At 35.1% G+C, this 25,731-nt stretch overlaps 1 protein-coding gene across 12 annotated transcripts in view; it reads left to right on the plus strand.

Annotated features, from left to right (window-relative positions):
- Nucleotides 1-25,731, plus strand: part of BIRC6 (baculoviral IAP repeat containing 6) — a 227,928-nt gene that overhangs the window by 154,230 nt on the left and 47,967 nt on the right. For 10 of the 12 annotated variants that reach the window (XR_004678476.1, XM_035000880.1, XM_035000872.1 and 7 more), the window contains 5 exons: nt 841-1,037; nt 2,487-2,787; nt 5,403-5,620; nt 9,491-9,655; nt 10,521-10,689. Coding sequence is in view for 11 of the 12 variants with exons in the window: in XM_035000880.1 (XP_034856771.1) it covers nt 841-1,037; nt 2,487-2,787; nt 5,403-5,620; nt 9,491-9,655; nt 10,521-10,689 (1,050 nt within the window). In the remaining variant the exon portion in view is untranslated. Of the gene's footprint in view, nt 1-840; nt 1,038-2,486; nt 2,788-5,402; nt 5,621-9,490; nt 9,656-9,866; nt 10,155-10,520; nt 10,690-25,731 lie in introns of those variants that run through there. The other 2 variants (XM_035000881.1, XM_035000882.1) reach the window with 2 other exon arrangements.

Below are 25,731 nucleotides of genomic sequence, written 5' to 3' on the forward strand. Positions count from 1 at the left end.
CGGTTTTCAGGAGGATTATTCGGGGGTTTTCTAGTGGTTATAGAATCTAGTTAAGTTAAACATACTAACCTTTTGGTTTTCTTTGGTGAGTGATTCAAAGTTAAATCAATATGGTGTAATTTTTTTTTTAATATTTATTTATTTGACACACAGAGATAGTGAGATGAGAGTAGGAACACAAGCAGGGGGAGTGGGAGAGGGAGAAGCAGCCTTCCTGCTGAGCAGGGAGCCCAATGTGGGACTCAGTCCCAGGACCCTGGGATCATGAACTGAGCCAAAGGCAGACGCTTAATGACTGAGCCACCCAGGCACCCAGTATGGTGTAATTTTTAGTTTTCAGTATGAGAAGTCTTTGTTGGTATTCAGTTTTTCCTAATTGGATACTTCAGAACATGATGTACATATGTTAGTATTTGCTTTGATTCTCTGCAGACTTACTTATTTTTACATGCATTATAACTTAGAAATATGCCCTAAAGGACAATGCTTCTCAAACTTAAAAAATATGCTTATAAATTACCTATAGAACACTGTTAAAATGCAGATTCTTATTCAGTAGGTCAGGGGTGGGACCTGAGATTCTACATTTCAGAAGCTCTTAGATGATGCCAGTGCTCATATGCCAATGACTGTACTTTGAGTAGCAGGACTTTGAGAGGCAACATCAGAAATGATTTAAAAATTACTGTAGCATCTAGCCTTAAAGCTTTATCTGAATAACCTAAGATATTTATGCTCTTTTGTTGAGTAGAGAGGTGACAATAAGATCTGCTTTGTAAATGAAAGATTATTATAAAAAGAGACCCTTTCTCACCTGTTATTTGTAATTTATTGTTCTAGATCATGGAGACTTACTTGGTAGCTGTCCAGAAGATGAGGCTCTCACTCCAAGTGATGAATGTATGGATGGGATATTGGATGAATCTTTACTTGAAACCTGTCCCATTCAGTCACCATTACAAGTTTTTGCAGGAATGGGTGGACTGGCTCTTATTGCAGAAAGACTACCCATGCTATATCCAGAAGTAATTCAACAAGTAAGATAAGATTCCTAATTGAATATATCATTCCATGGCAAAGCCCTTTGTTCTCTTTTATTGCTTTTTTAAAAAAACTCACTTGTGTTAACCTTTTGGGAGTACCCTTTCCCTTACACTCCTTGAGCATCATATAATTTCAAAGGTCAGCCTGTACAGAGCTTTGTGAGAATTAGTTGGTACCAAAAAAATGCTGACGGCCGAGCACATTTGCCAAACTCATTATGCTGCAGCATTTACCTTGATTTTATGGTCGTCACACTGTAGCATTTTTATTTCTGTGCTTCTTCGGGCATATTAATTATGGATATCACTGGAAATGGGAGAGTAAGATGGTAGTGTATACTGCTACCCAAATGCATTGTCTTTTTGTTTAACTGTTTTTCCTGTTTTAGGTACCATTTCTATTTCAGGTAGCTTTAAAAACATACTGCTTTAACCTCTTTACTGTTAATTAATTTTGCTATTATGGATGTATGTATTTTCAGTGCTCTCTTATTAGTGTGGAGGGAGTATGGCTCATGGAAAGTTGTAATTACAAAGCACTTTATGTTTATTGAATGAAGTAGGGAAATTATTCCCTGTAATTACATGTACTGAGTATATATATATATATATATATTAGTTTCCTAGGGCTGCTGCAACAAAGGACCACAAACTGAATGGCCTGAAACAACAGAAATTTATTCTTTTACAGTGTAGGGAAGCTATAAGTCTGAAATCAGGTTGTCACCAGACCCATGGCCCCTGTGCAGGCTGTGGGGAAGAATCCATCCTTGTCTCTTCTTAGCCACTGGTGGTTGCTGGCACTTGGCATTCATTGGCTTGTAGCTCCACCAGTCCGATTTCTGCGTGTATTTTCACACGGCCATCTTTCTCGTCAAAGACATTGAAGACAGTTGTCATGGATTTAGGATCCACCCTGATCCATCTGCAGGGACCCTAGTTCCATACTGATGTAGAGTAAGAAATGAATGAATAAATAGGTGGAGAAGAAGGGAACATTTTTACCTATAGTTCAGGGCCAACTAATAAATGTAGAAGGAATGATGGAAAGCCACCATTTGACACCCAATGTAATAATTACTGTTTTAGGCAAGAATTTTTAAAATGCTAATTCTAATTGATCAAAGTTTGGGGAGAAACAAGATACATAGATAGCCTCAAAGACTCTGTCTACAGATTCTTAACTAATTATAAGGATAAAATAGTAACTTTATTTATAAATAAATGTATGGATGTGTGTATCTAAAGTAGAGATACGTGGCAGATACCACCACACTCATGATATAATTTAATTCCTGATGATTTGGAAGCTTTTTAAAAATACGTCCCTTTATTGGTCCTTTTATTCCTGTATTTGAGAGAGATCGTTTAAAATCACATCTTTAATTTGAGCCTAATGTTGAAACACACAAATAGCCAAGCAAAAATTTTCTTTTTTTTTAGGTAAGTGCTCCAGTGGTGACTTCTACCACTCAGGAAAAGCCAAAAGATAGTGATCAGTTTGAATGGGTGACCATTGAACAGTCAGGGGAATTAGTTTATGAAGCACCAGAAACCATTGCAGCTGAACCTCCACCTATCAAATCAGCAGTACAGACCATGTCTCCCATTCCTGCCCATTCTTTGGCTGCTTTCGGATTATTTCTTCGTCTTCCGGGCTATGCTGAAGTCCTACTGAAAGAGAGAAAACATGCCCAGTGCCTTCTGCGACTGGTATTGGGAGTGACGGATGATGGAGAAGGAAGTAAGTGTTTAGAATTATTAATGAAATTTAACATAGGTTGTGTAAAAGTTATTCAGATCCGTGCTTATTATTCATTATTTCTTTCACAGGAAAGCTACTAGATCATTTGTTCTTGGTAGTTTCATTCTAATGATACATATAACAAGCCCTAAAGAATCTTCATTTTCATTACTTTTTCATTCAAAATGTATTCATTGTTTACAAAACTGCTGGGCAGCATCAGAGGCAGTCAAAAATGAAGGAGGTATTTAGATCCTGCCCTCATGTAGCTAATGTTCTCCAGTAGTAGCAACAAGCAGTACATATAAGCATAGACTTAAGTTACAACAGACTTGCGAGAAGTACAGTACTGTGAAGGCTCACGGGTATGAGACTGTTTCCTTACTACCCAGCTATGTGAGTAAAGTGGCAGAGTGATTTTTAGTGGGGCCTTGAAGGATAGTCCATTTAAATAGGCTGAGATGAGCTAGAAAGAAGATGATTTGAGCAGTGTTTGTGTGCTCAGATTAAATGAGAGAGGATAAGTTAGCTGATGAAAATTTACATAAAAAGCACTGAGAGCTCATTCTAAAAACTATTATTGATAACAGATTGTGGAAAGTCTTATTAAGAACTTCAGATTTTAGAGCGCCTGGGTGGCTCAGTTGGTTAAGTGACTGCCTTCGGCTCAGGTCATGATCCTGGAGTCCCGCGTTGGGCTCCCCGCTCAGCAGGAGTCTGTTTCTCCCTCTGACCCTCCCCCCTCTCATGTGCTTTCTCTCTCTGTCAAATAAATTTAAAAAATCTTTAAAAAAAAAAAAAAGAACTTCAGATTTTTTTCTGAATAGTAATGAAAATTTATTAAAACGTATGAACCAAGTCATGATATGATGATAATCTTTCTTAAGAAAGTGAATCTGGAAGCAGTGTTTAGACTAAAGAGAACAGAATGTGGAAAGTAACATTATATAATAATTTATTTTGTAGTATAATATTACAGAATAATAATAAAAAAAGATAGTAGGAAGGGAAAAAATGAAGGGAAGAATTGGAGGGGGAGATGAACCATGAGAGACTATGGACTCTGAGAAACAAACTGAGGGTTCTAGAGGGGAGGGAGTGGGGGATGGGTTAGCCTGGTGATGGGTATTAAAGAGGGCACATATTGAATGGAGCGCTGGGTGCTATACACAAACAATGAATCATGGAACACTACATCAAAAACTAATGATGTAATGTATGGTGATTAACATATAATAAAATAAAATTTAAAAAAACTGTGGCAATTGTTTCCATTGGGCTGGCAATTTTATTTAATATAAAGGAACATAAAAGAAAAGTCATAATTTAGGGTAGCCTAGCAAGTAGATTTTCAATCAGGTTACCTGTGATTATTCAGTTAATGACCATTCCATCTGAAAATTAATTGTTCTTAATTTTAAAATCACATGGTTTTGATTAGAGGTGAAATCTGTCACATGCCAGCTAGAATACTGTTAAACCCTTACTACAAAGTATATTTAATCCAATAAAACTATGTGAATTTATTTGTGGATCCTATAACTCTGAAGCTATTGAATATTCAAAGTACATATTTTACAAAAAGCACATTCTTTTCTTTTGAATTTTCATGTTGATGGAATTCTTAAAAAATGGTGACATTGGGACACCTGGGTAACTCTGTCAGTTAAGCATCTGCCTTTGGCTCAGGTCATGATTCCAGGGTTCTGGAATCAAGTCCCGCATTGGGCTCCCTGCTCAGCAGGGTGCCTGCTTCTCCGTCTGCCTGCCGCTCTCCCCCTGCTTGTATGCACACTCTATTGCTATGTCTCAAATAAATAAATGAAATCTTTAAAAAAAATGGTGACATTATTTTAAATGTTTTTCTAATAACTTATTAAATTACATACTATAAATAGTCTTGGTTGTTTGGTTTCATATATAAACTATATACCTATTTCAGTAGATCAGGAATTTTTTTTAACTTAAGTAGATAAAGAGATACGTTTTATTTTGGTACTCTATCACAAAATGATAGGTGTAACCCTAAGCAGAAAATTGTCTTTATATCATTTCACGCTTTTTTTTAGTGAATATACAGTGAATGTTTATTAAAAAGTATAACACTGATATCTGTTGTCTCATCCACCGTTCATGTAGTGGTGGTTTTTATTTTGGTTTGGTTTGGGTTTTTTTTGTTTAACATTCCTTTCTAAAGCTACATGTAGTAGCAAACTGTATCACAGACCAAATAAAATGGTTTCACTCTTTCATTACTTGTTCATGGTGGAAACTATTCCCAAGTCAATCAGGAACTTTAAATGCTTCTATTTTAGTTGTTAGGTTTCTGTTCAGTTTCTCATTTATAATAATATTGACATAGTCTATATTAATTATCATATGTATATATTTCAACTTTTATTTGTTTACATATTCTATGTCTTAAAGAGATTTTCCAGATACTTCTTATTATTAAACTTCCAGATATTATTCTGTTTGTGGTCTTTGGGTTGTTTTTTTTTTTAAATAAATTTAATGATATATGTTATGTTGTCACTATTAATTTGTGACCTGTATATTGTTCCTTATTGTGTTCTTAAATATTTTTAATTTTGAGTTCTCTTTTCTTAATCTAGGTCATATTCTGCAATCTCCATCAGCCAATGTGCTTCCAACTCTTCCTTTCCATGTCCTTCGTAGCTTGTTTAGCACTACACCATTGACAACTGATGATGGTGTACTTCTAAGGCGGATGGCATTGGAAATTGGAGCACTACACCTAATTCTTGTCTGCCTCTCTGCTCTGAGCCACCATGCCCCACGAGTTCCAAACTCTAGTCTCAATCAAGCAGAGGTAGGTTCAGTTTTAATTATTTAGATTATGAAAAAGGTAAGTTAAATTCATGGAGTACAGAATAGAGTTCTTCTGAAATAATATTTCAGAGATTCGTGTATTCCTTCTTTGTTTCTAAAAGGATATTTAAAAGAGAAACTATGAACTAAGTGTTTTCTTCTCCATTAGGCTCTTTTAGAAACCATAAGTTAATCCATCTACTTGAAAAACAAAGATTTAATAGCTTAAGAAGCTTTCCCATTTACCAGGATATGCTGAATTTATATGGTAATCTCTCTAGAAAATCCAAAAATAATTAATGGTATAAGTGAGTTTAATGAGGATACAGTATCCAGGTTCAGTATTTAAAATAAGTTACTTCTGGGGCGCCTGGGTGGCTCAGTCGTTACGCGTCTGCCTTCGGCTCAGGTCATGATCCCAGGGTCCTGGGATCGAGCCCCGCATTGGGCTCCCTGCTCAGCGGGAAGCCTGTTTCTCCCTCTCCCATGCCCCCTGTTTGTGTTCCCTCTCTCGCTGTCTCTCTCTCTGTCAAATAAATAAATAAAATCTTTAAAAAAATAAATAAAATAAGTTACTTCTGTATACCAGCAAGAATCATAAAATGAACTTTTTAAAGATACTTTTTTTTAGCACCAAAAGGAGTAAATACCTGTGAATGAATCTAAAAAAATATGTGCAAAACATTTATGCATGAAATATGTGAAGTTTTTTAAAGAAACACTAGTCTTTAATAAACAGATCTTTGCTCATGTTTATTTCCATGGGCACAGAAAATAGAACAGTTCAATAATATTTCTTATCAAAGTGATCTTTATGTTTGATGGAATTTCTTATTTATTTTAGAGGAAATTGACAAGCCAGTTCTAATATTTTTGGGGAAATGCAAAGGCTCAAGAATAGCCAAGGCAGTTTCAAAGAACAGTATACCTAGTAGACTTACTATCAAAATCCATTATTAAGCTGTGGTATTAGTACAAGGATAGATTAGAAGCCCAGCAAACAATAGAGACTCCCTGTGTGTTTGGTTATCTGATATGACAGTAGTAACTCTGCAACATAATGGAGTAAGTATGATCTTATCAGTAAATGATGGTGGGGTCACTTAAATGTTCTTGTGGAACAAAAATGAATCTTTAAACCTTAATGTACTCTACATGCAAAAATTAATCTAACTAGATGATAGATCTAAATGTATAGTGCCCTTTTACAAAAAAACATATACAGATATCTTTATGATCTTAGAGTAGACAGACTTCTTGAAAAGAATATTTAAAAAAGCACTAACCCGTAAGGGGAAAAAATTGAAAAAAAGCAACTATGTTAAAATTAAAAACTTTTTTCATCAAAAACACTAAGGATAGTGAAAAGGGAAGTCACACAATGGGATACCATACATAAATCTGTATGGGAGACTGTAGTTGGTTGTATCTGATGAAGAACTTCTATTCAGAATATTTGGAGAGCTTCAAAAATTACAAAAGGAAAAGGCAGAAAACCCAATAGAAAAATAGGTGAAAGGCTAGAATGGGCACTTACAAGAGGGGCTACCTAAATATCCAATAAATGTGAAAAGATGATCTGTTTCATTAGTTAACAGAAAAGTACAAATGAAAACCCCTAATACACTACAATTACACACCCATCAGAAGGGGTAAAATTCCAAAACCACAATATCAAATATTGTCCCATCATCATTTGTCATAATTTAAAGTGAGTAGGATGGATAAAGTAATGTGGAGACAGTAGAAAGGATAAGGAAATTGTAGTCTACTATAAAATGGAATACTTTGGTGATGAAAGTACACGGCAACAGCCACCTACACACAATAGCAGTGATGCATTTCACAAGCACAACTAAAATGCCGTGCATAGTGGGATGTATATACAGCGTGACTCCATTTTTATAATGTTCAAAACTAGACAAATTGAAACTAGTGGCTAGAGTTTCATGCTTAGGTGGTAAAATTATGAAGAAGAGTAAGGAGGTAATGAGTATAAAAAATCAGGATTATAGTTAACTTTGTGGAGGAATTGAAGGTTTGTCGAATAGGCAGTGGAGCAGTGGCAAAGTCTTATGTGCAGTAATCTAATTCTTGACCTGCATAGTTAAGTTTTTGCAGTTCATTAAATTTTTTTGTTTTTTTCTGTGTATATGTTATACTTTATAGATTTTAATAAATAACTTTTTATCAATGGTATTCTATTGTTAACTGTTTATATGGTAATGAAATTGTCATTCATTTAACAGTTTATCTTATAAAATCTGAAAGATGGCATTTTCAGTCATTTATCCATAAAACTAAATTGCAGGTCAATTTATGAAAGTGTTGTACATAATATTCTTCCTTAGAAAATATTCCCATTAAAAGAAATGAAAAGCATTGGTATTACTTTTAAATAACCCTTGAAACTAATCTTAATTGCAAATGTTTTTGAGTGTACATAGTATATTTAGTGAAAACTCTTTAAAAGAGGATGCTTGTTATAGAATTAATTTTAATTTTACTGTCCACAAAAATAATAATAAAGAATCGACCTTTACAGAGTTTGAGGTTATGTTAATAAAGCCAGCGGTTCTCAGTAATTTCTTTTGTCTATACACCATTCACATTTTTAATATGTCCTCTTTTGCTAAAAGAGATTTTTCTATACATCACATTCTGAATAAGAAAGAAATTGAGAGGGGTGCCTGGGTGGCTCAGTTGGTTAAGCGACTGCCTTCGGCTCAGGTCATGATCCTGGAGTCCCGGGATCGACTCCCACATCGGGCTCCCTGCTCGGCGGGGAGTCTGCTTCTCCCTCTCACCCTCCTCCCTGTCATGCTCTCTGTCTCTCATTCTCTCTCTCTCAAATAAATAAATAAAATCTTTAAAAAAAAAAAAAAAGAAACTGAGAATTATTCCTTCTAGAAATAGAAGCAATCTTGCTTACTGTGATTGAAAACATAGGACACCATTATAGAATTCTCCTAAGATATGCTTGTACTGGATTCATCCTAAGGTATCTGGCTCATATCCGTATTCCTTTCACTGTTTTCTCTATTTAATTTTAAGTCATTGACACTGTAGTCTTTACTCCGTGTTTTACTGATAAATATTTTAAAATTTTTATTTATTCTTTTTTTTTTTTTAAGATTTTATTTATTTATTTGACAGAGAGACAGACAACAAGAGAGGGAACACAAGCAGGGGGAGTGGGAGAGGGAGAACCAGGCTTCCCGCAGAGCAGGGAGCCCGATGTGGGGCTCGATCCCAGGACCCTGGGATCATGACCTGAGCCGGAGGCAGATGCTTAACGACTAAGCCACCCAGGCGCCCCTATTTATTTATTGTTAAATAGACACATTGGTTCTCCATTTTCCCCTTCCCGCAGTCCCTGGCAACTACCAGTCTGTGTTCTGTCTCTCTGTATTTACCTACTGTGTGTATTTAATATAAATGGAATGGTATAGTATGTTATCTTTTGTGTCTGTCTTCTTTGACTTAGCATGTTTTTGATGTTCATCCACAAAATAGCGTACGTGTATCATATTTTATTACTTCTTATGGCTGAGTAATTCTATTGTATGTATATATATCACAGTTTGTTTATACATTCTTCCATTGATGGGTATTTGGGCTGTTTTGATTTTTTGGCTATTATGAATAGTCTTGCTGTGAAAACACATGGACCTGTATTTGAGTATCAGTTTTTATTTCTTTGGTTATATACCTAGGAATGGAATTGCTGGGTCACATAGTAACCCATTATTAAATTTTTTGAAGAGTCCTCAGACTATTTTCTATAGCAGTTGAACTATTTATGTTTGTACTGATAAATATTTTTGAGGGTAAATAAAATCAGTAAGAAGTTTCCGTTTTTTGTTATAAGCCACAGGTATCAAGCTCTCATAACCCTACATCAACAGAAGAACAGCAACTGTACTGGGCCAAAGGGACTGGCTTTGGGACAGGCTCTACAGCTTCTGGATGGGACGTGGAACAAGCCTTAACCAAACAGAGGCTGGAGGAGGAGCATGTCACCTGTCTTCTGCAGGTGTGCTTACAAAGTTGATATTGTCAGGGATAATAGTTAAATTATTTTTTTTCTATTTGTATTGATTTTTAAATATTGATAACTATCCTGCTCATCCTCAGCTACTTCCGTAAAACATATTATGCTCCTTCCTCTCAGTACATTTAGGATACCACTGGACAAAGATTATTCTTCCCTACTTGTAACTATAAATTTCTTCCCTCTCAATTAGCTTATTCACTGAGAGGAAAGTGGCAAAGATGAAATTATCCAGTAACTGGAAAATGTACCATATCTACCTCCCTCCAGTCATCTTTTCATCTGAAGTGCTGTGTCTGGACTCTTAAGGAAAAAAAAAATTTATTTATATCTTTGTTTCTCATACTGCTTTATTACTTTTCTAGAATCAGGCAAGTTGAACGAGTATGGAAAATCCTGCAGCACCAGTATGAGAAGGGGAGGTGCTTAAATATTAGCTTTAGTCCCTGCATCAACTAATTGACTAAAGGAGGTCAAATCTTGGAGCCTTATTTTCTGCAATTGTAGAATGATAGGCTCATTCTAGTATAAAATTCTAAGATCACTCTCAAAATGTAAATTGAATCTAGTCAATAAAATAAATAATATCAGAATTGCTGCTAAGGTTTTAGTTTGTGTTCTCAGGTGGACTCTTTTCTATGTCTGACTGAATACAGTATACCATCATGCTAAAAGCACACCCTTCTCTTTTGAAAATCTGAAGAAAATATCTTGTTTTTAAAAGATAGACAGTGACTGACTTGAAAATATAAACTCTTGGTACTCAGATTTAATATCTAACAAAATGTGGGTTTTTAAAGTGCGTGAAGCTAAAATCCAATGTAAACCCAACAATTGTTATTTTTAGGTTCTTGCAAGTTATATAAATCCTTTGAGTGGTGCAGTGAATGGAGAAGCCCAGTCATCTCATGAGAATCGAATCCAGAACAGTAATGCCCTTCCTTCTGTACTTCTAGAGCTGCTCAGTCAGTCTTGCCTCATCCCAGCGATGTCCTCTTACCTACGAAATGATTCAGGTAAATCACATTGTCATTAGTCCTTTGTTGACTTATTTTATCATCTGTTAAAATAATAAGGTACAATTGAAGTATTTGGTATTAGTCTTCCCCAATATATGTAGGTATAAGATTAATGGATTTATTTCTTAAAAATTATTCTGGAGATACTTAGTTGTTTTTAGGGGCTCCTAATTGGATAACTGTGTTGGGACCTGTTCTGGAACACAAAATAAAAGTTTTCATTATCCCTTTGTTTTAACCTGTGAATGTACTGTTTTTAAAAATAAGGTGTAACTGAAAATAATAGGGCAAAGGTGGGCAGCTTCATGACCGTATTCTGAGCTAAATATGGTTGATTGAACTTCTGTGCATTTTAATGTTTGTCTCAAACACTATACAATTTCAGATGATGGTAATTTGAAGAAAGGCAGATAATATAAATTATTCTAATCCATAGGTACTTGATAATAAGTACTGAGTTTTACAAATTCAATAATAAAAGTACTATAGTTACTTACTTTCCATTATGCAACTGATAATTGAAACTAGTTATATTTCTGAAATTAGTTCCAAGAATTGGTATTCTTTTCCCAAATAATAACAGAAAGTTATATTTTGTTTACAGTTATTGCCAAAAAAAACAAAAAACAAAAAACAAGCAGTTAATATCTCCTCCTTTTAGCCAAGAACTTTTAGGTTTTTTGTTTTTGTTTTCAGCTGTCTGTTCTGCTTCTTATCTCTGCCTTTACTCATATTCTTACTTGTAAAAATAGAGGTTTACCTATTTAATTAGATTATTAAGGAAGGATAGGTAAGGAAAGTGATGGGAATAAATCTTGAAGTCTGTTTGGTGCTTGGTAGCAGTTTAATGCACAGTTGGACGGGTGGAAAAAGGTCCTTGTATTTGAAAAGGGGTAATTGCCCCTTATCTTCTACCATTGTGGAGATTATTGGGCTTAAAAGCAGATAGTTCTCTAGTCTACCTTAAACTTCCTCATAAAAATGTTGAGGTGATATATTATTTAGATTGATTTTGTTTTTCCTCTGACCTATTTCATACATCACATTTGTCTTTTTTTAAAGTAGATGTCAAATATACAGTATATTTTTTGATTAAGTAAAATATTTAGAGCTATAAAACAGATATTGGTACCAAAATTTAATATTGGATTGTATAAAGAAATTGAATAGAGTGATAAGGTTTTTCTTTATCTCCTTCCACATTATTAAAATATAATTTTATTAATCATTTCACTTTCAAAATGTATATCCTCAAAAATTTTAAAACTTGTTCTATAATTCAGTCTTTGTATAACACTGAGTTTTTATGTTTATGGTTCAGGGTCAGAAAGGAAATCCAGTATTATCTACTTTTACTATTTAAAATAATGTATTCATGTAAGGTGCAATTTCTGGTAAGTATGTATGTTAATAAATTGTGATTTTGGTAACCATCTGGAATTACAGAGACTTTGATACTCTATCTTGGAGCTATTTTAGAATATTAATATGACAAATCAGAGTTTGACCTTTCCTTTGTGACATACTATTTATCTGTAAAAGATGGGTTGTTGTTTTTTTTTTACTCAGCCCAAGGTTTAGATTTATGTGCTTGAATCTGGTACCTTGTCCAGTGGTATAATTGGAATTGATACATTCATATTTGAATGTGCTAACAAATTATTTTGAAGTAATATTTTCAGATAAATTAAAGTTAAGATGAGTAGGTCAGATAATTTGGTAGCATACCTCTTAAATGTTTTCAGTGATCAGAAAATATTTCTTGAGTTTGGGGTGTATTCTGATCTTCTGTTGGTGAGAAAAGTATGCTCATTTAGAATATTCTAAATATGAATTGTTTTTCAGGAAAATACAGCTTCATGTTACATTAGTAAATGTGTTGCTTATATAATCAATTTTGGTTAAAATGTTAATTAGTTTTTTAGGTAGCATTTTAAAATCTGAACAAATTATCTAGTCATTTTTCTTGGAACTTCGTAAATTCCAATTTTAAGGGGCACCTGGGTGGCTCAGTTGGTTAAGGAGCTACCTTTGACAAGGGTTATGAGCCCAGGATCCTGGAATTGAGCCCCACATCGGGCTCCCTCCTTGATGGGCAGCCTGCTTCTCCCTCTCCACCACTTGTGCTCTATTATACACTCTCTCTCTCTCTCTCAAATAAAATCTTTTTTAAAAATTCCAATTTTAGAAAATTAGTCTATATCCATTTTCCAGTTTTATCATTTGCCTATAGCATATTATTTTTGGCAATTTGGGGTGGTGGGATAGGGTAAAGTATCCAGTCTAGAATCTTCTACTTTATTTAGTTGTCATATCTCTTCTCCTTTAATCTGAAACATTTCCCAGCTTTTCTTTGTCTTTCATAATATTGACATTTTTACAGAGTACACCATTTATTTCATCGACTCTCTGGCAAGTTGGTATTTAAGTGTGAGAGCAGTGCTAATAATTTCACTTGTGACATTATATTCAAGGAATGGTTTGCTTACATCACTAGCAGATAATATACAGAAACACAGGCATAATGCAGTAGGCTCTTTTAAGAGCTGTAGTCAGTAGTGCACATTTCCTTTCTGTTATTTTTTTTTTTTTTAAAGATTTTATTTATTTATTTGAGAGAGAGAATGAGAAAGAGCACATGAGAGGGGGGAGGGTCCAAGGGAGAAGCAGACTCCCTGCCGAGCAGGGAGCCCGATGCTGGACTCAATCCCGGGACTCCAGGATCATGACCTGAGCCGAAGGCAGTCACCCAACCAACTGAGCCACCCAGGCACCCTCTGTTATATGTTTTTAAATGATAGGCGATCAAGACAAGAAAATATAGAAACATACAGTAGTTTATGCTCCACTTTTCATTGATCTGCCATTAACTATTGAATATGGTTTCTTACTCCCTTCCCACCTCCTTTTTGTCCTTTTTCTTTTCCGGCTCCTAATGTACAAGTTAGGTACTTGAAAATCCTTTAACTTTTCTTTTCAATTACTGTTAAAAATTGATATGAATACCAGATTCTACTCCTTGTTTCTTTTAATAAAGCCTTCAAGTTCTCATATTGGAAGGCTTGCATTGTAACAAGGAGGTTAGCAATAAGTCTGTTTTATTTTGGTGAAAGTTTAAAAATTGGCCAAAAATTTTAAGCGATTAACAATATGCTGACCATAGTGATAAGCAGTAATTGCACATAGTAATTGATCTTCACTTTTAGCTGTGAACATCTTTGCATCGGAGGTAAAAAAATGAATACTGTCAGTTGCAAAATTATTACCAACATAAAGAGTGCATACTGATTCCTTAGGGGAAAGGACAACCTTTTTTCCATTATTGACCTTCTAACGGTCTGTAACTGAGATACTGATCCTATTCTTCAGAGAGAGGTACTGGTTATATTTATCATTAAATTTGTTAAATTTATTTTCATTTTTTTTTAAAGATTTTATTTATTTGACAGATAGAGATAGCGAGAGAGGGAACACAAGTAGGGGGGGTGGGAGAGGGAGAAGCAGGCTCCCCGCTGAGCAGGGAACCCGATTAAATTTGTTAAATTTAGTCAATAAGTAATTCTCAGAATTATTACTTGTAGCATGATAATACCTTTGCATTATTCATCCAGTATGTTAGTTTTAGGTAAATTTGTAAAATTTAAACTTGATGCTCTTACGAATGTGTATATATATGGAGCTTTATACAGACTTACTATTGTTAGGAGAAAATCCTAATTTTTTTTTTTTTTTAAGATTTTATTTATTTATTTGACAGAGAAAGACACAGTGAGAGAGAGAACACAAGCAGGGGGAGTGGGAGAGGGAGAAGCAGGCTTCCCGCCAAGCAGGGAGCCCGATGCGGGGGGCTCGATCCCAGGACCCTGGGATCATGACCTGAGCCGAAAGCAGACGCTTAACGACTGAGCCACCCAGGCGCCCCAATATTTCTTTTTTTGTAAATTAACTGTTTCAAGAGGAATTTATTATTATTATTATTAACATATAATGTATTATTTGTTTCAGGGGTACAGGTCTGTGATTCATCAGTCTTACACAGTACATAGCACTCACCACAACACATGCATACCTCCCTAGTGTCCATCACCCAGCCACCCCATCCCCCCCCAGCAACAGTTTGTTTCCTGAGATTAAGAGTCTCTTATCGTTTGTCTCCCTCTCTGGTTTCTTCTTGTTTCATGTTTTTCAGGAGGAATTTTTAATAACCTGATAGTAGTTTTCCTACCTTTCCTACCTTTTCATATATTGGCCTCTCTCTGTTGGCCTGAAAATGGGTAGAGAAGAAAATGTAAAAGTTTGTCATAAGTTACAGAATGAAGAAATTTTTGGAGTGTTTGGTTTGGCGGCATCACAGGGGCAGTATAAGTCTTCATATTTAGTCTTCAGATTTTCAGATGTTACAGCATGGTTCCAGTTACTTAAAATAGATGAGTACATTTGAAGCTTATTTTAAATAGTTCTTTTTATGCTAACTAAAATAAAGACATCTGTTAGTGTTCTTATTTGGTTTTGTACATTAAATCAACATGAAATCAGTAACATAACTGTTGGCCAACTACATGTATCAAACAGTTGTTAGAAAAACTATAGAACAGCAAATTGAAGCTAGAGCTTCAAGGTGGGTAATTCAAACAAGTAAGTGAATTAAATGTTTTATCTCCAATATCAGTTTTCAAAGGAATGATAAAAACCCTTAAAGAGAGAAAGTAGTTAGGTAGATAGGAAAATCGTTGTATAAAGAATATGTTCATTTTAACTTCTGTCTCTCAACATTCTGACTTCTCATAGCCATGTTATTTTGAAAGCTGCCTTGTAAACAAGGATCATTTTTTATTCAAGCCGTGGTTATTAACATTTATGCTATTCAGTAAGCATGCTGTTATCCTGCTGTCCACTAGATGGGGATCCTGTTTCATTGCTAGCAATACTTGGTTAAAAAAAAAACGAAGTATGAATGGGTTCCTCACCCTCACCTTGTCTCTGTACCATTTTGGAAAATGACATACTGTATTTTCACAAAGCAACATCACTGAGCACATTAAATTACTTGCCATTAATTATCATAGTGTTATAAAATCTCTACCATTTTAGTGATGGTTTCATAGCATGGAGGTAAATATAATTTCAGAAAGGGAAATTTGAGTTTTCCTGTTAAGTCTCTGCCAATTTATAGATGAGGAAGGGATAAATGAGAAAACTAAAATCCAGAGAAATTTATTCTTTTGCCCGGGTTTAACTGTTTAGCAGTAATATGGCCATTATTAAACTCAACAAATTAAAAAAAAATCTTTAATTTTATCTGAGAAAGAGAAAAAGCAGGTGGGGATTGGGGGGGGAGGGGCAGAGACAGAGAATTTCAAGCAGTGGAGCTGATGCATGGCTCTATCTCAAGACCCTGAGATCATAACCTGAGCCAAAACCAAGAGTCAAGACGCTTAACTGACTGAGCCACCCTGGCACCCCACAAATTTTCAAAAAGAAATTTTTTTAAAAGATTTTATTTATTCATTTGAGACACAGAGATACAGAGAGAGAGAGAGAGAGCATGAGGAGGGGGAGAGGCAGAGGGAGAGGGAGAAGCAGGCTCCCCGCTGAGCCAGGAGTGCGATGTGGGGCTTGATCCCAGGACCCTGGGATCATGACCTGAGCCGAAGGCAGACGCTTAACCATCTGAGCCACCCAGGTGCCCCCAAATTTTCAAATTTTAAAGCAAGATAGAAAATGGCTTTTTTCAGTACGGAAAAAGAGAAATGAATAAACATGATATATTAGCAGAAGGTAGAAATGAGAGAACAAGCACAGGACTTTTTTGTTGGGAACATTATAGAGTATCTACCAACTTGTCTAGTTGTCTTAGCTAAATGATGTGTATTAGTATTAAAATTTTCTCATTTTCACAGTATTGGTTTGGTAGTTCCATAGCTAGCTATAGTGGGACAAAACCCATTATTGCAAGCTGTATTACACCATCTGATTTCTCTCACACTTTATTTGATATGTTTAGAGTTCTCATTGTATCTTGTCTTTCTAATACTTTTCAAAAAATCAGGACTTAAGTTTAATTTCATGAGTATACTATTTGAGAATAAAGTTAATTTTGTTGTTATGGCAAATGTCTTAATTTAAATATGACCACATTCTTTAAAACCTGAAGTTATTACTAAAAAGTTAATTCACAGTAAATGTACAATTGGAAGCATACCCATCTTCTCTCCCCAGCCACACATCTACCCCTGTACCCATCTTTCTGGCCTTAAGGGTAGCAAATTCAGGAGGGTCTAGTGTTCTTTGAGAGCTTGGATATTATATTAGTGTTGTGCCATGAAAAGCTAGTGGTTTATCAGAAAATGCGTAATTTCATCATTTATGAAAACTTATTTTTGCTTATTTTACTGATGTACATTGCCTGGGAACAAATAAGTAGAAATTATTGAGCCATTATGACACATAGTACTTAACTTTGTATCTTAACAGTTTTCTTGGTAATGGTTTATTTTAAACTTTTGAGTTTTATTATGTGTGTTTCTTTGCACTGTTTTAATAGTCTATAAGAAATGGGTTAAAATTTTAAAAGATTCTTCTGCTAAGTAGAGTTGCATGTCATTTGTTTTTTAACCCCAACCTGTGTTATAATATGGCCCAAATTTTCTTGAAAATTAGCGGAGTACAAAAAAATTTGGACTGCTTGCCTATATTTAGTGTATTTATTTCTTTATGTGATTTAAAAGCAAGATACTTTTAGCATCTATGTACCATTTATTTCATTTTTGGTAAAAGAGTACAGAATGCCAAAATTTTGATCATGTTAGTATCCACTTAGAATGTCTTGCCCATAGGCGTTCATCAACAAATGTTACTCCTTTTTATCTGAAATTCTCATATTTGTCAAAGGCATCCTATGTGGGAATAAACATCTTTGGTATATAATACATCACTCTATCTGTTAAGTAATTATTCTGGTAAATTTTAAAGGGGGGAAAGAGGTTGCTTTAATTAAAATTTAAGTGGGTTTCCAATTGATTTTATTTGTACAAGTTTGTAAGGATAAAATATCTGCAACACGTCAGAGATACCTTCCTTGATTAACCAAAGTAAAGTGATCCTTCCCTTCCTATTAGTTGCCAGTGTACCTAATGCTTATTTTTTCACTTCTTACATTGTAGTCCAGTTATGGTATAAACTTTCTTAATGAAATTCCACCTAACCAACTTGCCAAATTAAACATAATTCTTCAATTCTTCTATAAACACCTTGACTTGTATATTTCCTTTCTCAATAATTAAATTGTAAACCTATTAAAAGTTAGTTTTGTTTCCAAATTTATGCTGCTTGTATTACTATTATATGATTAAATATTATACAAACTAGATGTTTATATGATAAATAGTAGAATACTTTTTTTAAAAGACCCCATAATAAAGGAATTGGCTGAAACAGTTAATTAGGTTTACATTGAGAAACTATAAAAAATTTCAGAGAGAGAGAGAGAGAGATCCCCAGTAGAATGCCCTTCCAGCTGGGTAGAGCAAGTCGACCCTGACTTGTTTAAAAAACATACATACCTTGATCCTCTGCTGGAAATCTTTGATACTTTGATGTGGATTTTTCTGTTTCATTCTTCTTGTCTAGTTGCTGGCTTAACTGCCAACTACAGTCATAGTTTAGCATATCTAGGGTTGACATGAATCCCCAAAATAATTTGTTGGCTAAGGCTTGGTTGAAGAGTATAAATTCAATAAATTAAATAATTGGAAAATTGCAAGGGAGATGAAATATTGTGTATGAATTGTTAGGTGCAGAAGTTATTTTTATCAACGTATTTATATGAAACTCGATGTTTCCATTATAAGCACTTACATATGATAGAGTTCGTGCTAATTATATATGAAACTCGTAGCGTAGCAGTAAAATACCTTGTTTATTAATGGACAAATACTCTTTTTTTTTTTTTTAATTTTTTTTTAAAGATTTTATTTATTTATTTGACAGAGAGAGACACAGCGAGAGAGGGAACACAAGCAGGGGGAGGGGGAGAGGGAGAAGCAGGCTTCCTGGCAGGAAGCCTGATGTGGGGCTCGATCCCAGGACCCTGGGATCATGACCTAAGCCGAAGGCAGATGCTTAACGACTGATCCACCCAGGCGCCCCAATGGACAAATATTCTTCATGATATGTGCTCACTTAAGATGTCTTTTCATTGGGGCTCCTGGGTAGCTCAGTTGGTTAAGTGCCTGCCTTCAGCTTAGGTCATGATCCCAGGGCCCTGGCCCTGCATTGGGCTCCCAGCTCAGCAGGAAGCCTGCTTCTCCCTCTCCCTCCCTGCTTGTGTGTGTGTGTGCGCTTGTGCGTGCTCTCTCTCTCTGTCAAATAAGTAAAATCTTAAAAAAAAAAAAAAAAAAAAGATGTTCTTTCAGTAATTTCATTTGCAAGTATCTTAATTGCAGAGCCATGTTTTATATTTATTTTTATTTATTTTTAAGATTTTACTTATTTATTTGAGAGAGTGACCGAGAGAGAGAGTACATGAGCAGAGGCAGAGGGAGAGGAAGAGGGAGAAGCAGACTCCCCTGCTGAACAGGGAGCCCCATGTGGGGCTCGATACCAGGACACTGGGATTATGACCCGAGCCAAAGGCAGATGAGCCACCCAGGTGCCCCTTGTTTTTAAATATGTAATAACAAAGAATAGTTTTTGGTTTATTTCTTCAGTTATATTCTAGAATTTAAGAATATTCTGGGTTAAAAATAAAAAGTCTTTCTCCCTTACTTTACCCGATGTTTATTTCAGCCTTTTTTTAAAACTGTATTTTGTTCAATTATAATTTCTACAACTTGATCACGTAGTGGAGGAAATACAGTTTATCAGATCAGTACTAAAAAATTGAACTATCTTTTAAATAAATTAGTTTACCAATCATGTATTTGTTATGTGATTATCTTTTAAGATATGCACATTAACCACATTACTTTGTAGGTTTATTAATTGTAAATAATTGGGGTTAAATTTTAGTATTTAAATACTTGAAAGGATTTATAATTTACAGAGAAATAATTTGAGGATCTCTGATTGCTTTGTTTCCATGTGATATTTCCATGAAATACAGAATGATTTTATGTTTCAAGTTAGGCAAAGTAAGTGGATAAATTCCTTAATTGAAAATTAAATATTTGAATAATGAATTTATTTAGTTTTCACATTAGTTTTCAGTTCACTTAAATTCTGTAAACAATATTTTATTAGATTGAGTTGAGATTTTTACACTTTAGATGAGCTTGTATTTTGTTTTTGTTTTTTATTACTGAAATTCAGTAGAGAAAGTCAACACATGAAGATGATTCATCAGGAAAAAACAGGATGCTTTTTTCATGTAGTGTTTATATTCTATGTACTCTTACAGTTACAGTTGCATACCAAAAAATCATTATAAAGCAGGCATTTCTCTTGGGATATTAAATATAAATCCAAAAGAAGATGTCATTTTGAAAATATTCAGTGTTTATTAATGCTGACTAAATATTTTCCTGTACATTTTGGTAATCTTTTTCTCCTAACTAAATTTCCCTAGCCTATATTAGGTAGATTGTTAGTTGGCTTAAAGGAAACATATATTTAAATACAATTTAATTGTAAATAATACATATTCAATATGTGCATTTAGAATAATGTCTGTGGCATTTTGGCTTTTGTGTCTTGTTTGGTTTTTTATTTTATTTTTTTTTAAAGATTTTATTTATTCATCTGAGACAGAGATAGAGAGTACGAGCAGGGAGAGAGGGAGAGGGAGAAGCAGGCTCCCTGCTGAGCCAGGATCCTGATGTGGGGCTCGATCCCAGGACCCTGGAATCATGACCTGAGCTGAAGGCAGACGCTCAACCATCTGAGCCACCCAGGCACCCCTGTTTTGTTTTTTTAAAGATTTTATTTTTAAGTAGTCTCTACACCCAGTTTGGGGCTCGAATTCATCAAGAGTCGCATGCTCTACCAGCTGAGCCAGCCAGGCATCCCTTGTGTCTTGTTTATATTACCAAATCTTGTATGTTTTCTGGCAGTAAATCTTTGTTATCCATCTTTATTGCTGCACTTAGAGCAAGGCACTTACCCTGGAATGTGTGTCATAATCTTCAGGAAATGTACTTTTTAAAGGATGTGCTTAGAAATCATTGTCATGAGAGCTGAATTTTGTCCTGAATGCAGCTCCATGAAAAAGACCATCAGAGTGTGGTATAGACATAAAAACAATTAGCAAGAGATGAAGTGCTGTCCCAATAATGCCTAATATGGCCAAGATAGACTCTTCTTTTTCTTCTTTTCTTGCTTCTTAACATCTTCTGCTATAGTAATGACAGAAGTACCCATTTTCTTGGTCTAGAAAAAAAAGAAAATTGTGAAACAGATCTCTAGGAAAGGTACCTTTGAACATGTAGAGAAATAGTAAATAAATTTATTATATTTGTTTCAATATGCATTTCTATTTTAGTCTGTTAACATGGATGGAAAATGATAGAAAATGAGTTATTTTAGTAGAACTTCAGATCTTTTATCAATTCAACAGTTCAACAGAATAATAGAAAATTAATGAAAAGGCAAACATTAGCTTCTACCATTTATATATTATTCTTTTTTTTTTTTTAAGGTTTTATTTATTTATTTGACAGAGAGACAACAAGAGAGGGAACACAAGCAGGGGAGTGGGAGAGGGGAGAAGCAGGCTTCCCGCGGAGCAGAGTGCCTGACCTGAGCCGAAGGCAGATGCTTAACCAACTGAGCCACCCCGGCACCCCATTTATATATTATTCTATATTGAGTAGCTATAAATTTAGTTTCAAGTTTTTTATGTATATATAAGCTGACATATTTAATGCGAATTGCTGTCACTTTGTCTGATATGAATGTATAATCATCACATTTTAGCCTAAATAATGAAGTTACTAAATGTCAGGGTTTTAAAATAATTAAAAGAGATGGGTTCCTTACCCTACATTGCATCAGGAATAAAGTGTTATCAGATATCCTGCTTAGTCTACAATAATGATGAATGGATCTTTTTGTGGAGAGCTTCTGTTTGTACTCAGAAAAAGAAGTGAAGAAAACTTGGACAGGCTTCATATTGAAGATGGCAAATGTTTTCAATTCATCCAGAGGGATGGGTTTTCTCCATTAGTAATCCATGGTATATTTCACTGTAACTATTCCATATAAATTGATAGCTTCTGCCAGTAATAAGCCAAATGGTAAATGTGTTCCATTTTTGTCTTAGAATTATTTTTATACATGCTGAATGGTGCTTCATGAAAAAAATGCAAACGTTTATGATTATTTCTTATGAATTTTCTGTCTGATGAATCTTAAAACTCCTGTTTCTTTTGAGTTATTTGAATATCCTTTTCTCTGTAGAAATAATAATTTCAAATACAGAAAAAGAATTTTATTCTTGTATCTAGTACTAGTTACTAATTTTTTCTTTTTAAGATTTTATTTATTTGAGGGAGAGAGAGCGTGTCAGCATGAGGGGCAGAGGGAGAGCGAGAAGCAGACTTCCCACTGAGCAGAAAGCCCCATGCGGGGCTCGATCCCAGGACCCTGGGATCATGACCTGAGCCGAAGGCAGACGCTTAACCGACTGAACCACCCAGGTGCCGCTAGTTGCTACTTTTAAATTAGTAATTTTCTCTTCTGGGAATAATTATAGTATTATCACACATCTGTATCCTTAGTTGTTGAAAATTCCAAGGTATTTTTCAGGTATTGCATAATTCAGCAACCAGGGAACATTGGAGCATCAGGATGGTAGTGACTTTGCTTGCATAGCAGTAAGCAGTAACACTGAACGTGCACTTGGTACTTCCTGAAAAAAGAAGGAGCTGTAAGCTACCCTTGCAGATATAGCATTGCATAACAGTGTTGTGCCCCCTTGCTCTTTCTTTGTTAGCTAGTCAGATTTAATTCTGTAGTAACAGTGAAGTGTGCATGTAGACAGAAGCAAAGTATAAAGACACCTAAGGGTTTTCTGATACAGCTCTTCAGGGCAAAAAGAGGATTAGAAAATTCAAGATTGAAACAATTGCTCTGTTTTGTATTTTAACAGGCAGGTTTTCTTTGTTTGTTGCATTTATTGACTCCTTTTGTTCACTGAACGCCCAGCCATGTTAGTTTAAAAGTACATAACTAAAAAAAGAGAACATAAATTAGCTTCTCCTTAGTTTTCCAAATTCTCTCTGGCTATATTCAGAAATAAATCTTTAAAAAAAAATAAAACACAGGGATGCCTGGGTGGCTCAGTCAGTTAAGCATCTGCCTTCCGCTCAGGTCATGATCCCAGAGTCCTGGGATCAAGCCCCGCATCAGGCTCCTTGCTCCGCGGGGAACCTGCTTCTCCCTCTGCCCGCCGCTCCCCCTGCTTGTGCGCACGCTCTCTCTCTCTGACAAATAAATAAATAAAATCTTTTAAGAAAATAAAAATAAAACACAAATAATGCAAAATTAGATTGGTAACCATGTTGCAGGTTCCAGACATAAGTTGCTTCACAGACGCGTTAGTATCTCTTAGAATTTGACTTTAAAAGGAACGCACTTGTTTATGCAACTAGTTGTTATCAGGAAAAATGCTTACATGACAAAACCTTGACATTTTAAGTGCAAAATGCTTAAGAAATGATACAGTAATGAATTTATTTAAAGTTCTTTATAAATCAGACCCGGGAGTTTTATGTCTCACATTGTTCGGGCTATTCTCAATCTCGTTGTCCATTGTTTATTGCCCTGTCTCCGTAGCTTTTGCTTCCATTCCTTTTATGAAGAGAATATATTTTAGTTTCGTAATTTAAGATTCCCAGTTGGCCCTTCCTACTACTAACTTAATTGAATGAAATAAATGCCATTTGAATAAAAGGAAATACCATGTTTCATTCACTTAAAAGAGTTTCTCTATGCCCATTTATTTTTATATTAAAAAAAATTTCAACTGTCAATCATACAGTGCTTGCAAACTTGTCATATCTTTTCCCCAACTCCTCTTTATTAAGTTTTAGCTTGCCAGGCTGTCCTCAGCATTATTTTTATAATGGACAGATAGTTTTCATTTTGTGCTTTTTCCTGTTGTTCTTTTTTTTCCCCCATATATACAGATTTAAATTTTTCCTGTTGTTCTTGATAACTTATAACCATTTAATTACTTTTTGAAAATCAGTGTGTCTTGGATTAGTTATATTCTTGTATAATTTTATCTAAAATACTATAATTGAATGTAGTTTAGTTATTTAATATACTTTATTTTTTTAAAGCAGTTGTAGGTTTACAGAGTTCCCACATACTCCCTCTCTCTTCTGCTCCTAGTATCCCGTTACTTATATCTTGCATTAGTGTTACAATTGATAAAATAATAGTGATATATTATTTTTAACTAAAGACAGTAGTTTACATATAGTTTCACTCTGTTTTGTACAGTTCTGTGGGATTTGACAAATGCATAGTGTCATGCATTCCACCATTATAGTATCACACAAAATAGAGTCACTGCCCTAAGAAACTCCCTGTGCTCTGCCTATTCATCCAACCTCCCTCTCACCCTCCTGAAACCTCTAGTAACCACTGATCTTTTTACAGGCTACAGTTTTTCCTTTTCCAGAATGTCATATAGTTGGAATCATACAGTATATAACCTTTTCAAATTGGCTTCTTTCACTAAGTAGTTTTTTCACTAAGCAGTATGTATTTGAGGTTCCTCCATGTCATTTTATGGCTTGATAGCTTGGATATTCAACAGTTTACTTACACATTCACCTTTTGAACGGCATCTTGGTTGTTTCTGGGTTTTGGCAGTTACGAATAAAACTGCTGTAAACCTTCATGCACGGATTTTTTTTTTTTTTAAGATTTTATTTATTTATTTATTTGAGAGAGAGAGAATGAGATAGAGCATGAGAGGGGGAAGGGTCAGAGGGAGAAGCAGACTCCGCGCCGAGCAGGGAGCCTGATGTGGGACTTGATCCAGGGACTCCAGGATCACGACCTCAGCTGAAGGCAAGTCGCTTAACCAACTGAGCCACCCAGGCGCCCATGCACAGATTTTTGTTACAATTTTTTTTTTAAGATTTTATTTATTTATTTATTCATGAGAGACAGAGAGAGAGAGGCAGAGGGAGAAGCAGGCTCCCAAGAAGCAGGGAGCCCGATGTGGGACTCGATCCCAGGACCCTGGGATCATGACCTGAGCTGAAGGCAGACACTTAACCATCTGAGCCACCCAGGTGCCCTTTTGTTACAATTTTTGTTCCATTGATCTATTTGTCTATTCTTTTGCCAATACTATATTATCTTGATACTGTAACTTTATAGTAAGTCTTAAATTCTGGTTGTAGCAGTCCTTTGACTTTTTATTGTCTTGGCTGTTCTGTGTATTTTGCCTTTCTGTGTAAATTTTAGAATCAGTTGGTTGATATCCACAAAATAACTTACTGCGGTTTTTATTGGGATGATTTGTGCTTTGTTCTGTTTCTCTTTGTATGTTACAGGAAGCAGGTTGGGAAAAATAAAACAGGGGTGCCTGGGTGGCTCAGTTGGTTAAACGACTGCCTTCGGCTCAGGTCATGATCCTGAAGTCCCGGAATCAAGTCCCGCATCGGGCTCCCTGCTTAGCAGGGAGTCTGCTTCTCTCTCTGACCCTCACCCTTCTCCTTCTCTCTCTCTGTCATTCTCTCTCTCTCAAAAATAAATAAATAAAAAATTTTAAAAAAAAGAAAAAGAAAACATTGTGCAGTACTTCATTAAATGAGTTTATAAAATAGTACAAATGGAAATTTTGGGATAACTGGCTACATTTATATCAATATAAATTCTAATGTTTCAGGTATTTAAATGTAGAAATGGAAGCTATTCATACTTTTAATGGAAGAGGGAGGGTTTTTCTGAAGCTTCATTCTTTTGCTGATCCCAAGTTGAAAGAGGCTGTATAAGTTGTCTTCCTGCTATAGCCAGCCAGTTGAACTCCCTAGATAAAATTATTGCTAATTTCTGGGCGCCTGGGTGGCTCAGTCGGTTAGG

This window comes from Mirounga leonina, unplaced genomic scaffold (genome assembly GCF_011800145.1).
Source record: "Mirounga leonina isolate KUSES-001 unplaced genomic scaffold, KU_Mleo_1.0 Mir_125, whole genome shotgun sequence".
Lineage (NCBI taxonomy): Eukaryota > Metazoa > Chordata > Mammalia > Carnivora > Phocidae > Mirounga > Mirounga leonina.